The 25,290-nt window shown below is 37.3% G+C and overlaps 3 protein-coding genes across 14 annotated transcripts; 1 reads left to right on the top strand and 2 right to left on the bottom strand.

Annotated features, from left to right (window-relative positions):
* Positions 1-2,763: 2,763 nt before the first annotated feature.
* On the bottom strand, positions 2,764-4,521 carry LOC113734935 (phytochrome A-associated F-box protein-like). The gene has a single exon (XM_027261718.2). It carries the CDS (start codon positions 3,968-3,970, stop codon positions 2,993-2,995), a length of 978 nt encoding a protein of 325 aa, XP_027117519.1. The 5' UTR covers positions 3,971-4,521; the 3' UTR covers positions 2,764-2,992.
* Positions 4,522-5,632: 1,111 nt separating this feature from the next.
* LOC113734944 (serine/arginine-rich splicing factor SR30-like) lies at positions 5,633-11,373 on the bottom strand. Of its 12 annotated transcripts, none has more exons than XM_027261736.2 (14): positions 11,214-11,373; positions 10,426-10,510; positions 9,714-9,779; positions 9,563-9,637; positions 9,355-9,466; positions 9,222-9,268; positions 8,976-9,033; positions 8,703-8,752; positions 8,521-8,577; positions 8,334-8,437; positions 8,142-8,240; positions 6,293-6,326; positions 6,036-6,136; positions 5,633-5,939 (listed from the first exon to the last, which is right to left on the bottom strand). In XM_027261736.2, the coding sequence occupies exons 2-14, from the start codon at positions 10,507-10,509 to the stop codon at positions 5,936-5,938; spliced, it is 891 nt and encodes a 296-aa protein (XP_027117537.1). In that variant the 5' UTR covers position 10,510; positions 11,214-11,373; the 3' UTR covers positions 5,633-5,935. The 12 variants fall into 12 exon arrangements, 4 of the variants coding, with proteins under 4 accessions (XP_027117537.1, XP_027117530.1, XP_071923202.1 ...); XM_027261729.2 differs by having other exon boundaries at positions 10,426-10,514; positions 11,214-11,370; XR_011821842.1 differs by lacking the exon at positions 5,633-5,939 and adding an exon at positions 6,819-7,884 and having other exon boundaries at positions 6,046-6,136; positions 10,426-10,514.
* A 1,625-nt stretch (positions 11,374-12,998) lies between these two features.
* LOC113734962 (DExH-box ATP-dependent RNA helicase DExH8) lies at positions 12,999-23,424 on the top strand. The gene is made up of 14 exons (XM_027261755.2): positions 12,999-13,318; positions 14,532-14,709; positions 16,234-16,407; positions 16,588-16,735; positions 17,202-17,516; positions 17,765-17,911; positions 17,990-18,170; positions 18,839-19,119; positions 19,199-19,321; positions 19,454-19,598; positions 19,702-19,970; positions 20,046-20,240; positions 21,215-21,736; positions 23,027-23,424. Exons 1-14 carry the CDS (start codon positions 13,147-13,149, stop codon positions 23,240-23,242), a joined length of 3,066 nt encoding a protein of 1,021 aa, XP_027117556.1. The 5' UTR covers positions 12,999-13,146; the 3' UTR covers positions 23,243-23,424.
* The last annotated feature ends 1,866 nt before the right edge of the window (positions 23,425-25,290 follow it).

Genomic DNA, 25,290 nt, shown 5'->3' with positions numbered 1-25,290 from the left:
AAGCCCTTCCTTGATGGCCACTAAGCCATGGGGCCAGTGGGAAATTAAGTTGGGTATTCAGGGTCTATTTGGCACGATGTAAAATGTTTTGAACGACACTTTTTGTTAGCAGCAAGCAAACGCGGTCAAAAGGTCAAGTTGAATATGGTGATCATTGGTGACAAGGGCAAATGACTAAAAGAGTTCTCAACTTTGGTTCTTACTATTTATTTATTTATAAGTGATAGGTATTCAATTCGAATCTTCTACTTGCAATTCCTCTTCTTTACCATTCAATCCAATTCTTCCTTGACAGATTTGGTTCTTAGAAGTTTATTTTGTGCCGTTATAAGTTTCAAATTTTTACGTTGCAATAATTTAGTCCCTCACATTTGACCGATCAATAAAGAGCAAAAATGGATATGAACATCATAGTGTGGATAATTACATAACATTCACCAAACAAATTGATTTAATCCCTTCTTTGTCCACCACCAAAACCACACCATCGGTTATACAAAATGTTAAAGAGTTTTTCATTTGCGAGTAACAAAAAATCACATTAATATGCGAGTGTGAAAGACATAAAATGTATAAAATCAATGTGTGAGGAACGATTAATCATCATTTCACATGTAAAAGATAATAAATAAAATATATAAAACCACTATGCGATGATGAAAAATCGTCCTTTCATATGTGATAGATGTAAAAGGTATAAAACCAATATGTGAAGTACTAATTTTATAATTTTTTAGATAAGAATTAGATCCAAAAATTTTGTCATATGACACATGTGAGATAAAAAACTTAATTGAAAAAAAAAATTAATGAAAAGCATGTTTATGATGTAACTAAAGATTTTTTTTTGTTAAAAAGAAAAAACTATCCCAGCCAAAACTTTTTTTCCAAATAAAAAGTTTGATGACTAAATTGCTGATGAAGCCCGTTCACTAAGAGAGGCTTCCTATATTCTCTTGCCGTCTTGTCTAAAGTAAGAACACGAACAAAAAATTCTCATCATTCTTAGGCCTATCAGCCATAACACAAAGCGCCCAGAACAGTTACTCGGGGCGACAAGGACAAAAACTTTTAGGTCCATCTCTTCATAGCCTCCAGTAACACTTAGGTAAAACAAACACACTTGACATGGAATTGGTTTTTTGGAGGGAGATGAATAGTTGAATTTGCGCCATTCTATCCAGCAACAACAAAATGAAACTAAAACTGGTGTTCGTGCATTTGGGGATTTTATGGATACTAAATAAATACAGGCAGAAACATCAAATAGATTTCTTCTACAAATCAGGACCGGGACTAACTCAACGAACGCACGTATCCCAAAATAATTGTCCATCACTACTACTGTTTGACTCATGTCTAACATAAAATTAGTTAAAATAGAAAAGTCCCCTTGAATGGACAGGGCAGGTATACTTTTTTTTTATTATTCTTTTATCAGACAGCCACAGTTAATCTACTCTATTCCTATTCTTGCCTACACTGCAAGGCGCTCAATGGAACTTAAAAAAATCGATGAAAATTGAATTAACATCGATGAGTGCATTATGCACCCATATGAATTTATAAGGTTATGTTTGGATTGTATTTTTCATGATTTTTCCTGAAAAAATATAACGATTTGATGTATGTAAAGAAAAAAAGTAATAGGAAAATATGATCACGAAAAATGATATAAATTTTCGACGGAAAATCACGATCCAAACAAGGCCTAAGAAACCACGTATACTACTCAGCCGTATAAATTTAGAAGAAATAATAATGACACATACAAGCAAGTATGCTTGATTGTCTAACTTGATGATGTGCCCTTTTTTTTTTCCCAAAGGATGGGATGACCCTTATCAGTGCGCGCACACTCACGTTTAATGCACTCCTATATTTAGACGTTTTCTTAAATTAATTTCACTTTTGCTGCAAATTAACACCTAAAACATCTCTTACCAAAACACATTTTCAAGGGGGTTCACTTGTAATTTGCAAAGTGGCTGATTCTAAAGTAGGTCGAGCACAATGTAATTCACTCCAAGCAACAGCCTCTACCACCAAGAAATTTAAATCCCGGTAGGGTGGAAGATCAAGGGTTCAATCCTTGCTTCCCACCTTGCCATTTAATTGTGACTTCCTCTCACAAGATTTTCTCATCAGCTTCCCCTCATCTTAGATTAGGCTAAAATAGGTTATACAAATATTATTATTGCAACAAAAAAAAAAAAAAGCAAATGTAATTCACTCCATCCAAAAAATAATAACAAAAATCAGCAGGGTAAGCAAACACGAAACTGAACCCGTTGCTCCTAATGAAGCATGCAAAGAATCTCAAATACCAAAATTTGCACCTACATTACCATGTGATTTCTCCTATCATAATACCATCAAGTTTACCTGTATTACCAGGTGATTCTCCTCTTATATTCAAAAGCATAGCTAACCCCTCAGGAGTGACCACATGAAGGTTCCAATATGCAATCCAATCAATACTCTCAGCACTATCGAGGGGACTATCAGGTCAAGAAAGGAGTAGAAATTTGTACATCAAAGGAGAAACAAAGGAACTAGGTGATGAATCGTTTTTCCTAACATCACCACAGCTCAAGAGTTACCAACAACGTGGTAAGGAGAGAGAAAATTCTCCTAGTAACATCTCACCTCTTAAGCTTGAGTAGAAGGAAAATCTATAGATCGTTTAGACAGATTTCAGCCAACAAGGAAATAAAAGATCATATAAAGTAACATCAACAACAAAATAGAAAATAGAAGATGTAGTAGCAAGATGACACCATGCTTTGGAATCAAACTATTCTTATAATACAACAAACACTAGAACGCAACTTCTAGTGTCAAAGGCTGAAGACTCAGAAACTAGAGGTCCTGACAGCTTCTTGAATCTAATCCTTTCCCTACTTGAGTAAAAAAAAAAAAAGTAATCAAAGCAATAAATTCAAGCCTTCCCAAGAGAATAATTCCATTACCAATCAAGGGGTACTAAATTTCAAGTATAAAGTGGCCAATCAGTCCACGCCCCAGAAACATGACCATTCTCACACACATAAGCTCGAACAACTGGCTCGCCGTCGTCGTGATAGCCAAAATACCTCCGCAAACAAAACGCAGAATGCAGATCCCACGTCTGTTTACAAGAGCAGAAAGCGCAATGCAGCTCAATCTTGCTCCTGTGGCCATCATTTATCGTCCTCCAAACCCTCGACTGCTTGAAGTTCTTGAAAATCCCTCGAAAAAGCATATAGTTACGCTTCTCTTCGATGTGGACGCAACCGGGCCAATCACAAATATACAAGCAATCCCCTTTGAATCTACTTGCAAGCAATTTATTCCCCTGCTCGCGGCTCAAGTTCCAGACCCCCTGAGCCAAATGAGACATAAGAGATCTACAGATTTTCCTCCTCTTACGACCACGAAAGTTACACGAAGGTTTCACCACCCCTCTCTCGGGCTCCACAGGCAGTTCGGGCCGTTCTTCGGAGGATTCAGAAGCATCATAAACAGTATCAAACAGAAGATCATCAAACAAAGACCAAGAACAATCCGGCCCAGAAGCAGTTACATCGGAATTAACATCCCTGTTGCTCGAGCAGGGAGCAGCTGATCGGAAGATCGCAGAGACCTGGTAATTCTCGTCTGGCCCGAGCTCACGTTCGAGCCCGAAATCAGAATTTTCCAAGAGGACGCCAGCTTGGAGGAGACCCGGGCAGCAGACTGCTAGCTTGTAAAGGGAGGCCCAGCCGCCAGGAGGGACGGCGGAGGGGGAAGCAGAGGTGGACAGAAGATCGTTGACAACGGAGGGGATGGTCTGAGAGCACTTAGATTTACAGCACACGTTTCGGATCAGAGACGAGAATTTAGTGGAGACGCAGGCGAGGCGGGCCCAGTTCCGAGGATCGTCTTCAAGTTTGAAGAATATGTTGAGAACAACGTCATCTGAGAGCCTCGAGAAGCCGCTTTCAGACATGGTGTACGGTTCACCAACAAATGGATAACAGTAGCTCAGCCGGGGTTCTCCGATTCCGATTCTGGGAGAAAAGAAAATCAGGCAGGAGTTGGATATGGAATTGGGAAGAGGCGAGAGGGTGTCTTCTAGTGTTTATGAAGAGGTTCCAATGCGATGGACTGCTGAGCCAACAGACGAGATTACGTATCCCATGTGTGGGACACCAGAAGAGAGAGAGAGATAGGACGGATTGTTGGTCTTTTTACCCTCTTTTATCTTTATATCGGATGGGGGTGGCGGAGAGAGATGGGCAGAAGCCGAGGGAAAGAGAGGTGGTGGTGGTGGTGGTGGTGGTGGGCGAATTTAATGACTGAGTGGTTGAAACGTGAAAGGAGACGGGAGGCAGTCTCGGGATTCAAAGACCCTTCACTGACTTCAGCGGATAAAGCCAAGAAGGAAGCAGGCGCCGGGCGGTGCACAAATTGTGCTGAGTCCCCAGCATACATTACCTCGTATCCTATCCTAATAAATACTTCTAATTGCGATCTCAACTGTCAAGTGCGAACTCTGCTGTATCTTTCCTTCGCCACATACGTACACATACATACGTATATGGCCATAGTGGCCATAAACAATGGGCTGGGCTTTTTATTATAACTACACTATTTTAGCAAGTGGCAAATTGAAGCAGTTGCTGTCCAAATTGCTTCTTTTTTTTTTTTTTTTCCTTTGAATGATAACCACGTTTAAAAATATTTACTGCCAAATAACGGCCGTTCTAGCCGGTAATGCCGACAAATTTGGTTAGTTCAACTCCTGGAGAATGCGTCAACATTCTTCCTCTGTATCTCTAACAGAAAAACTTGCTAATATAATTAAAGTATATCTGAACACGTCCTTTAATTACCTTTGCATATGTTACAACATAAAAAAAGGTAATGCAGTAAATAACAATTCTATAACTCATCCTTTTCTTTTGATTAATTAATGAAACAGTGTGTAGACTGCACATCTGGTAGCTCGAGAAGATAACGAATCATTTCATGCAACTTGCAGAAAGGCAACCCTGCCTGAAGCGGCCGGCTTTCCTTATCTGGATGGTGCGGCCCAATCTGCGTTAACGCAGGACGTTTCCTCTCCATTGAAGAACGGAATTGTCGATGCTCAAACTAACATACGCCACACATTTTGAGGACGCCAATTCCTAGGTTGCTTTGGGCATTCCTTGTCGCTGTGGCACATGCACATTCTGCGCTGTTGACAAGAAGACCTTTCACTGTGCAGATCAAATAAAAAGTTCAAACAAAATTTGCCCATCCTATAGGCAAATCAATGCGACTACTGATTACCTTGGGACACTTCCCAGCAGGCACCCAGTAAATAAATTTAAAAAAAAAAAAAAAAAAACTATACCAGCACTGACATATCTCGACATCCTACATCCAGCATATTGAAAGGAACGACGCGTTGCTTTGCTGCAAATCAACAAATGAACTGCACGTACGAGGAGTACCAGTAACAGTGCTGGCTGCGTGCATAGGCTATGGAGGGAGTCAAATTGACTGACCAAACTAGAAGATTGGTTATTCTAGGTTGGTGCTACTGCTAAAGAATAATAATCTCGTGTAATCAGATTTATCTGGCCCAATATAGACAGCAATTAAAGGAACCACTCGGAGGATCTGTAGCGCCACAAGGAAATGTTATAGTTAATCGAGGACCAAGCCATCAGCAGGCCCTCCACGAAATATTAATTCATGATTACATCTGGACAAAATGCCAAATTCAACATTCCACCATTCTCGCGATCAAATGTCCCGCAACATGCCCATACAAGAAAACACAAAATAAAATGGTTCCTCATACATCAATAACTCTGTTAACCACGACTGACAACCAACTGCAGATCCTAATACGCATCTAATCCAGCAGAGAGCACCTTATCTGCAGATCTAGGGCGCAGCAAAAACCAGCGAATACCATAGCTCACCTGTTGAACGCTTCAAACAGTCAGATACATCAAGAAGAAAGAAAAAGGCCACAGATTATCAATTCTTTAAACAGTGTGGTTCCAAACAAGAACTACCTTGATGGAGTTTTGCTCCTACTACGAGTACGGCTCCTACTCCTGCTTTCACTCTTACTCGGGCTGCGCCTTTTTGGGCTTTTGTTAGCACGTTTCTGGCGCTAAAGTCATCCAACAAAATGAAACAGCAACACAACACAAATATTCAAATTACAAGGAAATCCACATTCTACAGGACCATAAAGGTAAATAAAAAGCTCAACAACGAAAACATGAATCCAAGTTTCAAAAGTTATTTGCACAGAAGATCTACTCACAGATGGTGAGGGGGATCTGGATCTTGATGGAGATCTGCAAAAGTTCCAGAAACAACCCAATTTAATATCCACATGTTCCTCTTAACAACTCTGATCCAAGAGCCTTGTATGCCATTCCACGTCAGAGTTTACCACAATCAAAATAGAAAAGAGGATATTCACAAACATTTAGCAGTACACAAGGGAAAAGCATCATATTCAGCCTAAATAAATGGCCCAATTAAGTTAGGATAAGAACCTTCAAAAAGCCAACAAAGCTCCTTAAAAACACGAATAACCAGAATCATACTATGGAAGTCAGAGAGTATGCTTTAATTAGCACGGAAGCTTTGGAGACAGTTAAAACGTTTCTACCACACATAGATGGCGGTCCCAAAATTCATATGCCAATTAGTTCATAGTCCCGCTTCACCATCAAAATCCATGATCTTCTTGTTCCCATATCTAGCACCGATGGACATTTACGATGCTTATTAGAACAGTCACCATGAAGGATTCCAAAGCTGCCATCTAAAAGACATCATACCTCCACAACCAAAAGAGTTGTAGGCAACTGAACCATATCCCATCAAGATCATATTATGCAATCCCCAGATCGCTGCATATATCCATATCTAGAAAAACAGAGAAGGTGATTCCATGTCTGAAAAATAAAGTAAACAATTGAAGACACTCCTACAAGGCGTCCTTTAAAAAAAAAAAAGACTAAACTCCTATGAAAACATAAGTGTAGGTGACAGAAACAGAAAAAGAGGGTGAAGAAAGGGACGAGCATCATGGCAGTAAACTGTTGAATGATCACCAAGGAAAAGCAGGCTTGCCGGAATGAAAGAACCCAAAGGGCGGGTGCCTCAACTCTTACATAAAAAATGGCGGGGTAGCAAAGAAGATATTCCTCAAATCAATAATCAGAAGTTGCAGATTGACACAGATATATCAGTCTTGACTAGGCAATTTAAAATTAATGGACTACTGAGTCATGTCCATAGCAATTAAGTTGAGAAATTCCACAAAATAAAGAAACCAGCCTGTAAAAGAAAACACCCCAACGACTATACCACCTTCTACGAGTATATTATGCCAGTGTAAGATACCAGTATAACATACCCAACTGTTTATGAGGAATAAATAGCTCGGTAGAAGACTTTAATTCTCCAACTCAAAGTGGCTCACCATTTGATGTCCAGAACCAGGTTACATAATGAAAAAGAATGTCGGCCTTGAAGAATCATTTGTTGTGATAAATCATGCCAATGAAATGCATAAAGGCAAAATCCAGCACAACTGTCAAATCACAAACAGACGAATGCTAAAGGAGAGAACCCAACCCATATATTCAAGGGAGCCTCTTGAAGAATGCCAACCATTAACAAGGCAACACCCAAGCAATTAAATTATGGAAACCAAAAAGAACAAGAAGATAATAGGTATCAAGCATCAACAAAATAAGAACACCAGAAGTATAATTCAGCAAGTCAGAAAAATTGTCAATTGCACAAATACCAGAACCAACGCTTTTTTAATAAGGTTGTAGTCGGTCCAAGCCAGACATTTCTCCATGATAATACCATGCATGTGCATGAATATATAGCCTGTTATAAAGGCAGAACAGAAGATATATTTCTGAAAGGCTGATTAAAATTCATCTTTCATGCAACAAATTCACCAAAACTAGATGATGTCCACAGCACTCTTTTGGTTCTTTCTTTGCTAGCATTTTATCATAATATTGAATCACAAGGAAAACTAATATCAGTTAATATGAGATGAAAGAAGTAGTCCTTATTCACAATACACTATAACCTTGAGCATACATTCAAAGTATGAAAAACCACCAAATGATCCTTACCTTGAAAGAGATTTTGCTCTAGACTTAGAGGGAGACCGTGAAGATGCAGACCTCGAGCGGGATCTTGAACGGCCAGAAGATTTAGCTTTAGGAGACTTGCTGCATGGGGATTGAACAAGTTCACACACATATAAGGAAACTACATGATGCTACAAAAACTACATGCTGACCAAAAAACAGCAAGTATCCAACCTCATGCTCCTACTCCGACTGTTACTCGGGCTGCGGCTACCACTCTTTCCTCTCGAGTAAGAACGGCTGCGGCTCCTAGAGCGGCTAGAATCATATTCCTTCACCTGCAGGAGGATGAAATAGCCAAGGATGTATATACAGCTACGTGACAATAGTATGAAAGGTTAAAACAATCTTTGCATCCTACACGTATTGTTGCACGAGAAAAGGAATTCCGGAATTCAGACTCATCAAGCTTCCTGATCTGCATATATTAGAAACGTGTGCATTACACAGAGATCAGGCATTCTCCAGTAGCTTCACATAGAATGGAAGGCAACAAACAAAGGCAATCTACAGCTTTAAGCATTTTATGTAAAAATAACTCACAGAATATTTCATATCATCATAATTTGTATAATCCACAATTCCTGTAGTGCCTGCAAGTTTCATACAGTTAAAACGAAAGACCACATATATATCCACCATAATAACTGCCAAAACTACTCAACCAGATAATCCCCTTCACACCCTTTCGAGGGCCTCTTCAATTATATGAACATGAAATGATGTTACAGCCCAAAAGCTTGGGTAAAAGTGGAAAACTTATGCCCATATCACCAGAAAAAGAAAACTATGAGGATTAGTCCCTTGTATGCTTACCACTCCCTTCCCGGAAAACTTGGGAGAAACAGACATCCCCAGCTCGACGCATGTGATCCTAGAAATAGAAGCATGAGCAAAAATTTCGAAATGAGAAACATGGTGGATTCTAAATACTACATTTGATGATTCTAGTCTGTAAGAAACTTAAATGTCTACAAAGAGACTTAGGACAAAGACTTGTTTGCAATACTATGAATATTCTAGGTATCCAAAAGGATAAAACTAAAGGATTCCACTGCTCACCTTAAGATCCTGCCAGGAAGCAGAAGGCGGCAATCCAGTGACTAGCACTGATGTGAAAAAGAAGTGTAAGGCAATTAGCAATAACACCAAAATATATAGATGTTATATAGAGAATTATCCATCAAATACATGCCTCTGTAGTCAGATCGCCTGGAAACTCCACCACGGGGCCCTCGGCCACTGCTGTGGTTACTATAACGATCAGTTGATGATGAATGACCACGCCCCCCATGCGCCAGTTCCACCTGTATTAATCAGAATAAGTGTATTTTAAGCATCACATCTGGTATAGGAACATATTTTGCATAATACAAATTGCAGATGCACAATGCAAAACAAACCCGCAAACGATGTCCATCAAAATCATAACCATCACGACCACGGATAGCATCCTCTGCATCACGGGCCTCCTCAAACTGTAGTAAAAGATGATTATTAACAAAAACTTGCAGAGTATTGAATACAGTGCATGCCAAGCAGCTATAAACTCACCTCCACAAAAGCATAACCTGGAGGCCTAGGCGGAACTTTCAAATCAATATGCGCTATTCGTCCATACTGCAGTTGAAACCAAACAAATGAGACCAATCATGACAGGTAACTCAATTAAGATTAACTAAAATTAAAAAAAAAAAACAAAAAGAGGTCTTTTCCTCTATGGGACGGGACTAAAATCTCTTCAACTATATGGCATGTATTTTAAGACATATATGCTCATTTTGGCTTCCATAATAATAAATCAGCTCCTTAATAAGAATTCTCCAAGTCAGATTCTGATGCTTAGAAATCTAGGTTCACCTCTTATCTCTTTAGTTCTCAACTTCTACTCTTATTGATTTGCCACGAACCATTATGATCTTGCTTAACATCATTGTAACCTTAAGTTTCATGAATGTCCACTTGCAACCGCATTTAAAAGCTCCATTTAACAGGATAAGACAATTCAACAACACTGGCCTAGCGAAGGAAAAGTGACTTCTTTCCACAAAAAAAAGGCTTTATGTTACTCTCTTACAAATGAAGGCTGGACACCTGCACCCAGTTTTTTTTCCCCCAATGAGGCATATATGATAAAGCAATGGTGAAGTTCACCTCATAGTAACATTCTCTTCACTAGTACCTCCTTAGACACGGCAACCAGCTTTAACTCTAATAAATGAGAGTATAAGAACTTTAAGAAGCAGCGCAAGAACAAATAAAATACCTTGTAAAACAAATCTTCCACTTCACGCTCGCGAATGTCACCAGGAAGGTTACCAACGTAAAGAGTTCTACTTGAGCGACTCATTCTTCCTAACACATCCAAAACTTAAAAACTCAAAAAAAAAAAAGCAACCAACTTTGAAATCAACTACATCAAGTATATGTTTGGTTGACTATCAGCATTGAAACTGAATTATAAATGAAATTATATGCCATAGAAATGCTACTTAATGTCAACAGCATGGAATTTCATTTCAATCCCAATAGAGAACCAAACAAATGCTAAGAAGCAAAAAAAACATTTGTAAACCTGAAGCAGGTCTTGCTTTTTATCGGGCAATGGTGATTAATGAAATTAACTGGTGGTCCAAAAGAAAAAAGGCCAAAAAACGCAGAGGCAAATTACAGCAATTAACCAGATCAAACAATCAGTTAAAGCCCTCGGTCACATGCATATAACAAATTAAAAACGTAAAAAGAAAATTATAAATTTCTCTAGTCAATTTATGAATGAAATTATAAATATCTGAGGTGTTTGACCATACCAAAGCGAATTAAGTGATCTCAGGCATTACGGAAGTTAAAGCAATACTAGGTATTCGTACAAGATAGCAAGGCACAGGTACAAACAACAGGACAACCAGAGACAAAAGAAAGTGCGATAGCGCCAAAAAAAAAAAAAGGGAAAAAGATCTTTTGGTTATAAGAACCCAATAAACCGGAATAACTAATACTATTGAAGAAGCTAAAAAGCTCGTAACACCAATTCTTAGATCAGAGCAACATTACTTGGAGAGGATGGAAGGTGGCGCAGAGGACAACGAGATTCGCGACTGATGAGAAAACTAGGGATTAGGGTTTGGGGGTTCAGCGAGAGAGGCAATAGTCAAAAGGAAGCCCGGTACAATAAGGAGACGTACGGTGTAGTTTCGTTGCACGTGGCAAAAAAAAAAAACATTTTATTTTAAATACTGCAAACAGGTTCTTCATCTATACCTCCATTTTGCACAAGCATTTTATCTATAAAAAAAAATTTAAAAAACTCATTATGCTACGCAGCCAGCCCATTGACCTTACACCAATATAAATATATATGAGATAATTTCAGAAACCTCCCTAAGGTTTCAGGCTAGTATATCACCAGCCTCCTTTCAAATTTTAAAAATTACATTAATCTCTCTTAAAATTAATTATCTTGTAATATTTAAATCCAATCAATAATTAAAAAGTGATATTAGGAAAGAAAAATAATTATGATTCCATCATTATCCCTCTTCTACTACATTATTTAATTAATTTAATATCAAGCTACATGTTAAAGAAAAACACTAAAATCGCTATTTATTATTAGGGATTAAATCATATATAGCATAAAAAAAATATATCATTGTATATATTTTACCTAACATAAGATCCAAATTGTTGTTTCCAATTATAAATCCATTATCAAACAAGATCAACAACAAATAATTATAAAAAATCTATAAGCAAAATACTCCAAAGAGTGAACTTTAATATCATAAAAATCTCTAACAACTAATTTTAATATGTTTGTAAGAATATTGATGAACACAAAAAGGTTCGTGAACACATATGTAATTATAGAGAATTGGTATTATTTATTTTTCTAAAATAAAATAGCATAATTAATTTTATTACAAGCCAAGTTTTTTTTAAATATAATTAGATTATTTTAAAATTAAAAGTTCAAGTTGAAGTTTGAATTCTACTTGTTTAGTTTAACAAGTCAAAATTAAGTATGAACTCAAATATCTATACAAGTTAACAAACCAAATTTCAGCTACATTTTAATGCTAGATCGAACTCAAACTATTTGTATAATATACAAAAAAGGCTCAATAGCAAGTATTTGACTCTATTTAATTACTGAGGTTTGGTTTAGTGGCCATTAAAAGGGAATTAAATCAGGTTGGGAGTTTGAACCCACCCGTAGTAAAAAAATTTAAAAGAGATACCAGAACACCTCTTTGATTTATTCAGATTCTTATACATATTAGTTTCTTATACACAAGCCTTTTTTGACTCCTTGTAAATTAGAATAAATTAGGTTATAGAAATGCTAATAGAATAGATTAGGTTATATATATAAAAAAAAAAGTATTCAACTCATTGGGCTTGTGAGCTAAGTTGGATTACAGGTCTGTAATACGGTAAGAATGGTCTTGATGGGAAAAAAATCTAGTGGCAAGCTACCCACACTTCCAGCAGCCCAACAGCCCAGTAGCCCACACAAGCAGAGAAAAGAGAGGAGTACATAACCGGGCCCACGTCCTCCTGGGGATCACTGCAAACCAAGAAACTGTGTCAAGAGTCCGCGCGTTCCCTGTGTATAATATAGCACCGTTGGATAAGGCAAGTCGCAAATAGTCAAGTACAAATCGCTCGAATCGCTCGAATCGGAGGGCTATCTACGCGAGTTTTCGAACTGGCAATGGACCTTAGCGCGTGAAGTTTCGAGTCACCTTCTTTTTTCTTTTTGACTCTTGAGTCTTGAGGACTGGTGCAGTAGAGCGGGCCCCTATGCCGGGGGGGGGGGCGGGCCGGCCTTTTACACGTCAGCCGGTGTTCTCTCTCAAGACTGGGATCTCTGCCTGGTCACTTGGTATGCTGTCAGTCGTAGAAAGTAGTCCTATACTACTTCATAGCTAAGAAAAGGCCCAGCGCGACGGAGGGTTTGGTCATTGCGTGCGAGTGCGAAGGCATGGCATCCTCCCCCACTTCATCATCTTGCTCTTCATACTCGTCGTCATTTGCATCGTCGTCGTCATCTCCGTCGAATTTTGCTTCTCTTCCGATATCGGCAATGAGGGACAAAATTATCGAGAAAATTCAGGAAAACCGCGTCACTCTGATCGTCGGCGAACCTGGTTGCGGTAGAGATTTTATCGACGCCTCTCTCTCTCTCTCTTTTGTTTTCTAATTCTTCCCTCTCCTTTGTTCGGTTTTTATTTTTGTTCTCGTTCTTCCGTTGGCTGGCTTTACCGTTTCGGGATGTTCGAGTCGTTAAATTTCATATATTTGAAGCTTCCGGAAACTGAACGGGAGGCACACTAAAGAAGCAATTGAGTTACATTCATATTTTGTACATAATCTTCATGTTTTATTTTTTTCAAACTGCTTGCATGCGGGCCTGCGCGTGTTAGTCTTGGCATTAAAGAAGAAATTTAAACTTAATATACCTCTACTGTCGCAGCACAGTGCTGAGTTTCTGCTGGATTCATGAATTCGGTCAACATTAAAGAAGGTTAATGCGTTGTTAGCTTTTTTCCAACATAAGCCTAAGTAGGTGGAATGGGTACAGAAGAGCGCACGATCATCGGTGGCAAAAAAATTAAAAATTAAAAATCAAGGAATCTGTGGTAGAAAAACACAACGTAACATGATATATTTACCTCAAAGACATACAATGCGTGGTAGTGTTGACTTGTTCCAACAGTCCTCTGGTGGCAGGCAGCTATATTTTTCCATGTTGGTGCTCAATCTCAAAGATGCAGGTTGTAATGTTTTCCAATTCTATGACTTCGCATTTTATGCAGGATGAAGAAAATTGTTTAAGAAACCATGATTTACATCTACTTCAGATACTTCATTTTGCTTTGGTAACCAAATTGTGGTATATATTAAATCAGAAGAAAATCTTGCTTCAAAGTTCTGATTTAAGTGAATATAGGTCAGAAGAACAGCTTTTATGGAATAATTCTGGCACTTATTTAGAAGTACACTCGATTATTAATATCTTATTTATCTCCTATTTTATGATGTTGGTCTATAGTTCATTTAAAGGTTCTGAAAACATGTTGCTTATGTTTTCGCACGAGTGATCCCATGACATTTTTTACGTAAGTTCTGCAAGTTGCTTTTTGATGCATCATCATATTACTGTTATGATCATCTCCTACGTGGATTAAAAAATTGTCTACATTTATTTCATTTTTTTTGGCTTTGTCTTTGATATATTTTGAGCCTACAAATAGTAATGTAGGAAAATCAAAGAGCATAATGCTGATGTTTATGTCAATGCATGTGGTTTTTCACCTCTCATAAATGTATCTGATATTTGTTTTATACATTGCTTTTGGTAAAAAGGGAAGAGTTCACAAGTTCCCCAGTTCTTACTGGAAGAAAACATTGAGCCCATTCTCTGTACACAACCAAGAAGATTTGCCGTTGTTGCAGTTGCCAGCATGGTTGCAAAGGCTCGGAAATGCGAAGTTGGTGGAGAGATTGGATATCATATAGGTCATTCAAAGGTTTTCTCAGCAAGGTACGGCATTTAACCTCACCGGTTTTTTTTTTGTAGTTGCTTAAGCCTTCTAAATAGTTTGTAGTAAATATATCCGTAGATCTTAATATGCTGTTGTTCAGGCTGTATATTGCCTGTCCTTTGCTGATAATCTTTTTCTTAAGCCTACCCTTGGCTGGTACCTCCTGCTTTATACAGGATTCTCCTTTACAAGTTCGCTGCTAGAAGTCCTTCGAGCCAATTAACATCCCTTTTAACTGAATTTCTAGAAGAAAGAGAACAAACTTAAAGTGGGAAAAAAAAACTATATGATAAGACAACAAATGCTTTGCTATCCTACTTTACTGGAAAGTCTCACAATGAAGCGTTACTTTATAGAAAAAAGAAAAAGAAAAAAACCTCCTTAATAACATTGAGTAGAAGAAATGGCCATGGCATGCGTACGATGAAAACAACTACTGAGCCTGCATGTTCTTTTCAGTGGAAAATTATTGATATCAGGCCCTTGCTTTATTCAGGATGCAAAGTCAGAAACAAATATGCATGCATGACACAGAAAAGAGTTGGTAAAGTAACTTGCCATTTGTTCCTGTTATGGGGGTACAACTTTGTTTTAGCATTCATGCACCTGAGTGCAAAAAATCCTCGATCCTTCATAGTTGTTTCATGTACTGTTAGTGTAGCGGCATGATGAAATAGAGAGCCTACGTGCAGGATAGTGGAAGTCAACTGAAGTCATTATATAGTATGTTGGACAACTTGGGTGGTTGCTAGCAAGATCACATAAGCTACTTAAAAATAAGTTTGATTGTGTCAATGGCTGTTTTAATTGCTTGAGTTTGATCGAAACAGGTTTATAATCCATATGCCTAGCAAAAAAATTAGCTCTTCCAGAGAGATCTAATTCTTCTGTAAATGCTTTCGAGCTAGTGTTTATGGCTTTCAAGTAGTATATGGTGTTAATAGTTATCTGTTTAAACGTGTGGGACTTTCTTTCAACTTAAGTATGTTTTGCAGGAATCCAATTGTGGTGTTATAACATTTAGGGTGCGTTTGTTTAGACTGAAAAATTTTCCAGAAAATGTTTTCCACAATTTGTGGTGTTTGGTTGCCTTAGAACTGGTGAAAATATTTTATGCAAGAAATAATTTTCCCCATTTCAATGTAGGAAACTTCCTTAAATGAGGAACTGTAGTTGTTTTCAAAAAGAACACATCCATTGACGAAGTCGAAACTCCTGTCATTTGTTGGCAGAAGAACACTCCATCCTAAAGAAAATATTTTACATCTAGCCAAACAGACCATAAGTGAAAGTATGGCAGCAAAAGTTGTGATTAATGATGTTAGTCGAATTTCAGTCCCTGTTCAGTTTGACTTGATTTCAGCTGGGGACATGGACCTTGAATGGTTCACCATATAAAGAAACTATGATCATCTTATATTTGCGGTTACTTCTTGGTTTTTCTTCCTTTTTTGGTATACTTCATTACCTGCATTATTTCTTAATGCTCAGTGCTGAGTTATCATGTCTAAATTCTGTCACAGGTCAAAAATTATCTTCAAAACTGCTGGAGTTTTGTTGGATGAAATGCGAGAGAAGGGATCGCATGCATTGAAGTACAAAGTTATAATTCTTGATGAAGTGCATGAAAGATCAGTCGAGTCGGATCTTGTTCTTGTTTGTGTGAAGCAGTTTTTGCTTAAAAATACTGGCCTGAGGTAGATACCTGAGTTAAAATTGGAAAACCTATCGAGTTAAAGATGTGTTGAATACATGAAAAACTCGTGTTGATGAGCCATTACTTGATGGTGTAATTGATGCTTTGTTTTTGCAAGCTTGGTATGATTGATATTAGTGCTGATATGCTTGATGGTGTAATTGATGCTTTGCTTTTGCAGGCTTGTGTTGATGTCTGCGACTGCTGATATTGCTAAATATCGGGAGTACTTCAGGGATCTTGGCAGGGGTGAAAGGGTAGAAGTGTTGGCAATTCCTACTACCAGCAAAGACACCATATTCCAGCGGAAAGTTCTGTATCTTGAACAGGTGCCATATATTGTTTTGACTTTTTTAATGTGCCATGATTTGGGTTCTGCTAAAACTTCTATGCAGTCTGGTTGTTTTGGAACACTTATTGTTTGTGTTCTTATTGCTTCAAAAGCAAGTAATATTTGAATATTCTTGACCACTAGATATGTTGATTTTAATGGACATGACCTGTATGGCAAATAAACATTGATGATAGATTTAAAGATTCACCTGTAAAGTTTTCCGAATTCAATATCCTAGCAGAAAACACCAGGCGCTAATCTTTAGAACTTTTTTTCCTTTTCTTGTCAACTGTGAACTCAGTTTTCATTGTTTCCAGTCAACTTGCATGGAAAGTATTAAGTGGGACCTTTCTTTAGGTTTTTCATCTAGTGTATGTTTGCTTTCTGCTTGAGTTTGATGTTATTGTTCTTTCTTGATTTAGAAAATTCGATAGCTGTCATCTTAACTTCCAGCTCAACAGGTGACTGAATTCCTTGGAATAAGATCAGAGAACTTGCCTTTGAAATATTGTTCTGGACCAAGCCCATTGATGGCTGATGCTGGTATTAAAGCTGAAGTGCACAAGCTTATACATGATTTGGTGTTGCACATTCATAAAAATGAACCTGATATTGAAAAGAGCATTTTGATCTTCCTCCCTACATACTATTCACTCGAGCAACAATGGTTTTTTCTGAAGCCTTTTAGTAAAACATTCAAGGTTCACATTCTGCATCGCAGTGTTGATACTGAACAAGCTCTGAAGGCCATGAAGATATGGAAGTCCCACAGGAAGGTAACTTATCTTATTCTTGGTTTTGCAACTTGTCTCGTACAGGGACTATTAGATTGGAAATGTTCATTTTAACCGCCATACATGAGAAAAACTGATGGTAATACTGCCGACATAATTCTTTCCCATCTATGGAATTTTGCTTTCATAATACAGTCTGGTGAAGCTTCGATAGCTGCAACCATAAATGATTGTGGCAATGTATGGCCTACATTTTGCTTTCGATAATCTCCTTATTACATATTTTGCAGGTAATATTGGCCACGAATATTGCTGAATCATCAGTCACAATTCCCCATGTGGGCTATGTAATTGATTCATGCCGTTCTTTACAAGTTTTCTGGGACAACAATCGTAAAATAGATTCTGCAGAACTTGTGTGGGTTTCCCAGTCTCAGGTATTATGTGGACCGCTTCAACTTTGTTTTAATTATCTTTTGGTTTCATTGTATAGCTTCTAAAATCTTATTCCACAGGCCAACCAGCGCAAGGGAAGAACAGGTCGGACTTGTGACGGACATGTCTATCGCTTAGTTACAGGATCCTTCTTCAATCAACTGGAAGAATATGAGGCTCCAGCAATACTGAGGTTGTCGTTAAGGCAGCAAGTACTTCAACTCTGCTGTGCTGAATCTAAAGCTATAAATGATCCCAGAGGTAGTCTCCTAATTCTCACTCTTATTTCTTATTTGGGTAACTGTGATTCTGGCTGGATTTTAGATGCTTCAACTTGAAAAGGAAATTCAATTATTATTCTCTAATAATTTCGCTTTAAAAGTTAAAATGTGATTCATCTGACTCAATATAATGCAAAAATTAGCTTTAGCTTCATGGGGTAACTGATGGCCAAGCTTGGCCTTAACTAAATAAATATCTGACCTCGCATGGCCGTAGGAACCAGTGTTGAAATAATGTTAGAGTTGATTGCGAGTCTACCTCTGATAATTTTTCTCATCCGAGCCTGACTTAGATCACTCTTATTTAATTTTGAGGAGAGTATGTATTATGACAGTTGGTGGGTCTACCTTTGAGAATGTGTCTCCTGTTATCTTGTAAAAAAAATGTATTATAGCTTGCTTACTGCCAACAACTTATTTTGCTATTTTATGATCCATCAGAAGTCTTTTATCTCTAATGAGTCAGTTCAAGGTTGTGGATATAGAAATGGTTTGAATTGGAATGAAAACCCAAACTTAATTCATGCTGAAGTTACAGGGTAACTTTCTGTATGTATCCAGTCTACTTTCTTTGACTACAAGGAAAGCCATGACATATATCTTTGATGTACAAAGGGAAGGAACTTATCCTGTGTTTTCTCATTTTAGTCTTGTTGCAAAAGGCTCTGGATCCTCCGTACCCTCAAGTTGTTGATGATGCTATGGATTTGCTTGTACGCATCCATGCATTAGGAAGAACACTGTCTAGGGGCCGGCCTGAGCCTACATTTTATGGACGACTGGTCTCTAGTTTCAACCTGTCATTTGATGCTTCTGTCCTTATTCTTAAGTTTGGAGACCTAGGTATGCTACGTGAAGGCATCCTGGTAGGCATACTGATGGATATGCAGCCTCTGCCTATTCTTCGACCCTTTGGCCAAGAAAATTTGGTACTGTTTGAGTTCAGAAACTTCTTGGTTACTTGTTCCTGTAAGATCACTTCACTGACTATTATGTATGATATCTCAGCATGTGGATTACTCTAGTAACTATTATTCAGAAGACAGCAGGAGCACTGGATTAACTGGAAGAAAGGAGGTCCTTTGTATGGCAAATTTGGGTGCATTTCAGTTTTGGCAACTTGTTTTCAAGGTATAGTTTGCTTTTCATTCTAAGTGCTATTTTTATCTTCTTTTTTTTTAAATACTTTTAATGCTGTCTGCCTGGCCTTATAACTTAAGATTCATAAATTTTGCATCTTTTGCATGTGGTCTTCATGTGCAGGACAATTGTCGTCTTGAAAAGTTGAAACAGCTTCTTAAATTTGATGGAACAGAAGATGAACATGGCATGTTGCCTAAGATTGAGGAAGAGTGGTGCTCAACTCACTATCTTGTGCAATCAGCTATCAATCAAGTTGCTGACTCATGTATGATCATTGTTCTGCAAGAAAAAATTCCTTTCAGTTATGTAAAAGACAGTGCTTCATGGAAGACTATTTACCCAATGAAAAATGAGAAATCTTTTTGCAGATGATGAGATTATAAGTTCGTTGCACCGCTTCCGACCCAAATGTTTGGTAACATCGAATGGTGTACCATCATATTATGAACCTCGCGAATATTGGCACACATGTTATCTTCCCTCTGAGCAAAATAGGGGTGCTGATGCACTAGGTGTTGATGATGATGAGTTGGAGCTTCACAATGGAATCCAAAAATGTGCTGCTGTACCCTTTGTCTCATTCAGTCACTTTCGAATGTCTGAAGTTGCTGAAAAGTTGGCAGCAGTTGTTAAAGAGGTAAATTTTGGCTTGTCATCTCAAGGATCACTTAACATCAAGTAAATGTTTTGTTTTTCTTTCCATGTGAAATAGATGAGAGTTAAGCACAGAGGGGATATATCTGGTGATCATAAAGAAACTGCTGACAGTCATGATTGTCATACCGTTATGGAGGCTTCTGTATGTAAATTTTTCATTAATGGGCTCTGCAACAAGGGCAGTCAATGTTTGTACTCTCATTCTCTGCAAGCAAAAAGACCTCTTTGTAAATTCTTCTTCTCTTTACAGGTAATCACTGTTGAAATAACTTTAACATCAGTTCATGGACTTGTGTTTGCTGATACTTTTTCTGTAGTTCAGAATATCTTGGTATTTTTCATATTTCTATCCAAGTGAAAATATGCTCTTTGGGTAATTGTACCGGTCTCAAAATTAGTGATCTTATGTGTCATGCAATTAGTGGATGAGGGTGGAATGATTCTCTTCTTTATTGTGTGTGAAGCACTAAAATCCATGGGCACACCCTGAAAGGTTATATTGGTGGTTTTCATGCTGGTAGCATGAGATGTTTTCTGTTTGTAGTATTTTATCAGTTGCTGTTACTAGTTAGTTTTACACTCAAGTGTGCATATTTACAGGCATAAAAGGATAGCATAGTACATGATTCTTGGAAATCTATGTTGTTAATTGGTTTCTGAATTCCCTTGCATTTAATCATTATTTCACTGACCAGCAACTGCAAACCCAAATGGTGATTTAGAAACAAAGCTGGCAAATTTGTGGAGGAAAGCCATTTACTTACTGCTGCCCATTTTCTAGCCCTCATGCTGAATAAAATGTTAAATGACTTGCTGAAACTAGGTTACCTAGTCTCAGAAAAACCTGCACTATCAATCTAAAACCAATTGCAATGGTTTTTTTTTTTTGGTCCAAGTAGTGTAAGATGAATTTGAAGCATTAAGATTGTCTTCTAAAATTTGTATTGACATGCTGATAATCCCAACATATGGATTGTCATATTCTCAAATCTTAATTTTTTGGTACTTCTACCATTGTACATTAAAATATGCTGGCTCGTAAGCATCTCTGTCATAGGAGAATTCTTTTTCCTGACTAATGTATTTTCATCCCTGCCGTATCATTGTACTTTCATCAAGTGTAATTTATGTCCAAGAAGATTTTTATAGCTGCAAAGATGGTTGATATCCTATCAGTTATTAGCTCCTTGGGAATATGAATGTGGTTCTTTTGTCTACATGCAGGGTTGCCGTAATGGAGAATTTTGCTTCTTTTCTCATGATTCAATTTCTTCATCACCAGGCAATGGGGTAAGCTCCTGCTTGCCAGAAGATGAAAATGCTGATGCACGTACACTTTTGCGATTATTGCCCGCATCTCCACAAGAATGCGTCCTGGTGTTGGATGATACTGATTTTCGCTTTTCTTCTAATCTTGCGCATCACTGTTGCCCATCCTCTATAATTTTGACAACACCTTCGCCGCATGAATCCACAATTGACCCATTGCTGAAGGGTGTCAAAATTCTGTGGGGTCTGTCCCACCCCTATGAGACAATCATCTGCAAAGCAGGGGAGAATGTGGTCCCATGGAATAAAGTTAAATGCATGCTGTGGTTTCCTCAGTTTGATAGCGAATATTTGGAGGTACAGAAAGGTCAAATAAAGACTTTCTTTGAGTATTTATCCATCCGGTTCTTGGCAGATGCGCTATATGAAGTGCGAGTAATCATTACAATGAACAACATTCGGTTTTCTCAGTTGCAGGTAATGGTAGAAGCATTTGCAGATTTATCTGTTTAGCTTGCTGCTTAGTTACTTTGAAATGAGACACGGGGAATGATGGTGTTTCAAAACCATGACTTGTTTTATTCAGTGGATAGATTAGGATGACCTCGAACCTCGAACTCCATTAATTGTCAAAATCTTGAGAAGACAACTAGTGAATTAGATAATGTCAGTGATCTCTTTGTTATGTTAGTTGCCTCTCCCTTTGAAATCTGAATCTCTTCTATCCTGACAATCAGCATAAACTATGTTTTGGTGTTTTGGTGTTATGCCCCTAGAAGTACGTTGGAGTGAATTTGATTGTACATGATTGAATTACGAATGATTCTCATGCCATGATATAAATTGGATGAAATTTTATTTTCTTTTTATTCTAAATAATTTTATTTTGTTGATAAGAAATGGTAATGTTCTGTGATGGGGGTGTATGACTATGATGCTTGATTCTGGGATGGATATTATATTATGTTCCTTTTATTTTCTTGTTCAATTGTTCTAGTTCAAACAAGCAAATTTACTTTTATATTGCTTAGGGTTGGGAGGGAAAAGGTGCAGGGTTTTTTTTGGGGGGGGGGGTGTTCAGCTGCATTTGTGATGATATTGTGAGGACAGCATTATATCTTTAAAGTTTGTTCCTCTATACTAGTAAAGTAAATCGGACGAAACTCTTTGCCAAGTGCTGCAGTGTACATGTTTAGAAGCTCAGACGCTGATGAATAGATTTATCATCTGCATAATTTATCTTATCAAAACTAAGATGCGAGAGTGTTCTGTTGAAAGAATTGATGATCTTATGAAATGGATGGAGAAGAATGAAAATTTGTTACTGGAGATAGATGGGTCTCAATAAGAAAGCTTAATCACTAATATGCTAGTACTTTGCACATGCTCTCGCCGACGACCGGAGACAAAGGTGAAAAAGGTTGGCATATCAATTTAGTCACGCACTTTACTGCTCTATTTCTTGTCCTTACCTTCAAAAAACAAACATGTCAGTAAAATTCAGGCAAGATGGAGCGAACCAAAACTTTTGTTTCATGTCATATCAGTCTGGCTTTTCCCTGGTTTCTCCCCATTTTTTCCTTTGGACTTGAAAGAAGAAAAATAGTAAAGAAGCCTTTGCCATGGTCGCTGTGATTTTAGTTCTGTAGAGAATTTTCACAGCCTTCTTTGTTCAATTGATGATTCAGCTCATTTTCAGTTTCTCCTGTTTGGTTTGTATCCCAAGTATGAGTTCTAGTGTTGATTGTTTAAGAATGTTTACTTCAGGTTGAAAAGTTGGCCAGGGATGCCTTCTTCTTTCTTGAGGAGTCATTTCCTTATGATGAGCAAAGCTTTGGGGAACTGTTTGATGAAATATCTACAAAGAAGGCGATGGCAGTGTCAAAGCCAATTTCATATGTTTTCAGAGTGCATCCGCCCGCGAACATCCAATTTGGTGATTACCGAAAAGTGCTTCACCAACGTTTAAATGACATCAATTAAGGCTGGTTAAGGTATAGCTTCAGTGAGGAATATGTGCAGTGAAAGTTCTATACAATTATAGATATGCATAATGCTATATTTCTAGTTAGCTGGAGGACTTTATGTGTATGTATATATTTTTTGTGCAAAAGTATTTATTGTTGTCGTTGAAGCAATAGAGGCTGTTAATTTTCTCCTGGAAAGCAAGCCTTGGCTTACCTGTATGTAATGCATGGTTGTGCAGCCGGTGGTATGTGCTATGCATGAAGCGAAAAAAAAGAACAAGAAGAGTAATAATCTTTTTTGAAAATTGGAGGTTAAGAGAAGATCTAATCCCGGAGGACCCACTGGACTGCTAGTTTAAGTTTGATGGCACCACGTGTTCCGTGGTGCAAAAAGCCTGTATATGTCCGAAACTATTAGACAAACATGGAATATTTCTACGAATAAATGTAAGACAAATGGTTTCATTTAGGCCCTTGGTATTTATTATTGGAAAAATGACCTGTTTTGTCCTTTACATTTTGAAAAACTATTTTTCTTGTCCCTCACTTTGAAAAATGAAGTGCACTGAGCTCTCGCATTTTAAAAATAAAGCAAATTAATTCCAGAACACTAAAATATCACTTTAGTTTCTACCAAATAAGCTACACTTGATGTACACATGACATTGAGACAAGATAAAAAAAATGGAAAAAATTTAAAAGTTACAACATTAGAAACAAGTTCTTCTATTTAAAAAATTTAAGTTGCAAAATAAGGAATTAAAAATTACGTAAATGGCACATAAAGAAAGAAGGGTTTTAGAATCGAAGATAAAGGATGGGAATTAATTCAATTCAAGAGTGAAGATGAAGAAAAAATGGGAAAGATTGGGGTTGAAGGAAAGAACAAGAATCAGTAAACTATATTAGAAATCGGTATTGTTTTAAAAGTTAAAATTAAATTACAAAATAAGAAATTAAGAATTAAGTGATGTTCCAATCTTACCTCCAGATTACAAAATTTTTTAACTAAAACTCATTTTTTTAGAGAGAAGGGTTTTTTTTTTTATGTTATAAATTTTAGGGTATGGATAGGTTAGATGGTTTAGGGAGAATAAGTGTGAGTGAGAAATTTGGGATTCAAACCCTTCACTTGCACTATAAAAAAGATAAAATAAAAAAAATGTTATAATTTTTTAAATTTACCCTTTAATGTTGATTCAATGCTGCGTATATATCGGTAGTAGCTCAATTTGAAAGAAACTAAAGTGATGTTCCATTGCCCCTAAAATCTATATCAGATTTTCATTGTGGTGCTAACTTGCTTCATTTTTAAAATGTGAAAAACTAATTTGTTTCATTTTAAAACTGAGAGACTAAAAGAGTTTTTTTTCTCAAAATGCGAGGGAGGAAACAAATTGTTTTCTTTTTATTATTTAATATCAGTGGTTATGCCATAACCTGTAGTGCACGTTTATTGCTAGTAAGGATGGGAAGTGGCAGTTCGAAAATAACACAAAAAAAAAAAGAGTATTTCTAACGTAATATAACTAACTATCTATATCTATATGTATTCAGGAAGGGGTTTTTAGCAGAAACCCTCTCAATGACTTCTAAACTTCTCATTCTTTTTTCTAGATTTTTGTATTTATTTTAATACATAAAATGTAGTTGGTTATAACCCACCTTATCACCCATCAATATTCCCACTATCTCACCCCCACTATCCCACTATCTTAACTCATCCTACAACCACTCCTACAAATTCTCTATTCCCACTATCCCACTATCTCACTCCCATTCTCTCTCAGTTTCTTATTTATTTTTTATTCTCTATTCATTTTGTAAATGTATTGATTTTGTTTCTTTTATGAGCAGTAGTGGAAGATATTATGTGCAGAAACTTCAGCAAAACTCAATCTTCTTGCGGATAATTGGAAGTATATTCTTGCCAACTTAATTTTTCAGGTCGGTCCCCTTTGCTTTTTAAGTATGTTTTGCTTTTGCTTTGCTTTTTGTCATGAATGATATTGCATTGATTTTCTGATTATCCATTATTTCTGAAAATTTTTTACAAAATCTTGT

The sequence above is a fragment of the Coffea arabica genome, chromosome 1e, assembly GCF_036785885.1.
Source record: "Coffea arabica cultivar ET-39 chromosome 1e, Coffea Arabica ET-39 HiFi, whole genome shotgun sequence".
Classification (NCBI taxonomy): Eukaryota; Viridiplantae; Streptophyta; class Magnoliopsida; order Gentianales; family Rubiaceae; genus Coffea; species Coffea arabica.
Note: the sequence above shows the minus strand (reverse complement) of the source record. Positions and strands in the feature narration are given on the sequence as shown.

Coding starts and splice junctions, on each gene's coding strand:
- LOC113734935 (XM_027261718.2), bottom strand. CDS start 3,970: ATGTCTGAAAGCGGCTTCTCGAGGCTCTCAGATGACGTTGTTCTCAAC.
- LOC113734944 (XM_027261736.2), bottom strand. CDS start 10,509: ATGAGTCGCTCAAGTAGAACTCTTTACGTTGGTAACCTTCCTGGTGAC. Junction 8,753..8,975: donor AGTTTTCCGGGAAGGGAGTG/GTAAGCATACAA, acceptor TGAAACTTGCAG/GCACTACAGGAATTGTGGAT. Junction 8,438..8,520: donor TTTCTCGTGCAACAATACGT/GTAGGATGCAAA, acceptor ATCCTCCTGCAG/GTGAAGGAATATGATTCTAG.
- LOC113734962 (XM_027261755.2), top strand. CDS start 13,147: ATGGCATCCTCCCCCACTTCATCATCTTGCTCTTCATACTCGTCGTCA. Junction 14,710..16,233: donor TCAAAGGTTTTCTCAGCAAG/GTACGGCATTTA, acceptor ATTCTGTCACAG/GTCAAAAATTATCTTCAAAA. Junction 18,171..18,838: donor AGCTATAAATGATCCCAGAG/GTAGTCTCCTAA, acceptor TTCTCATTTTAG/TCTTGTTGCAAAAGGCTCTG.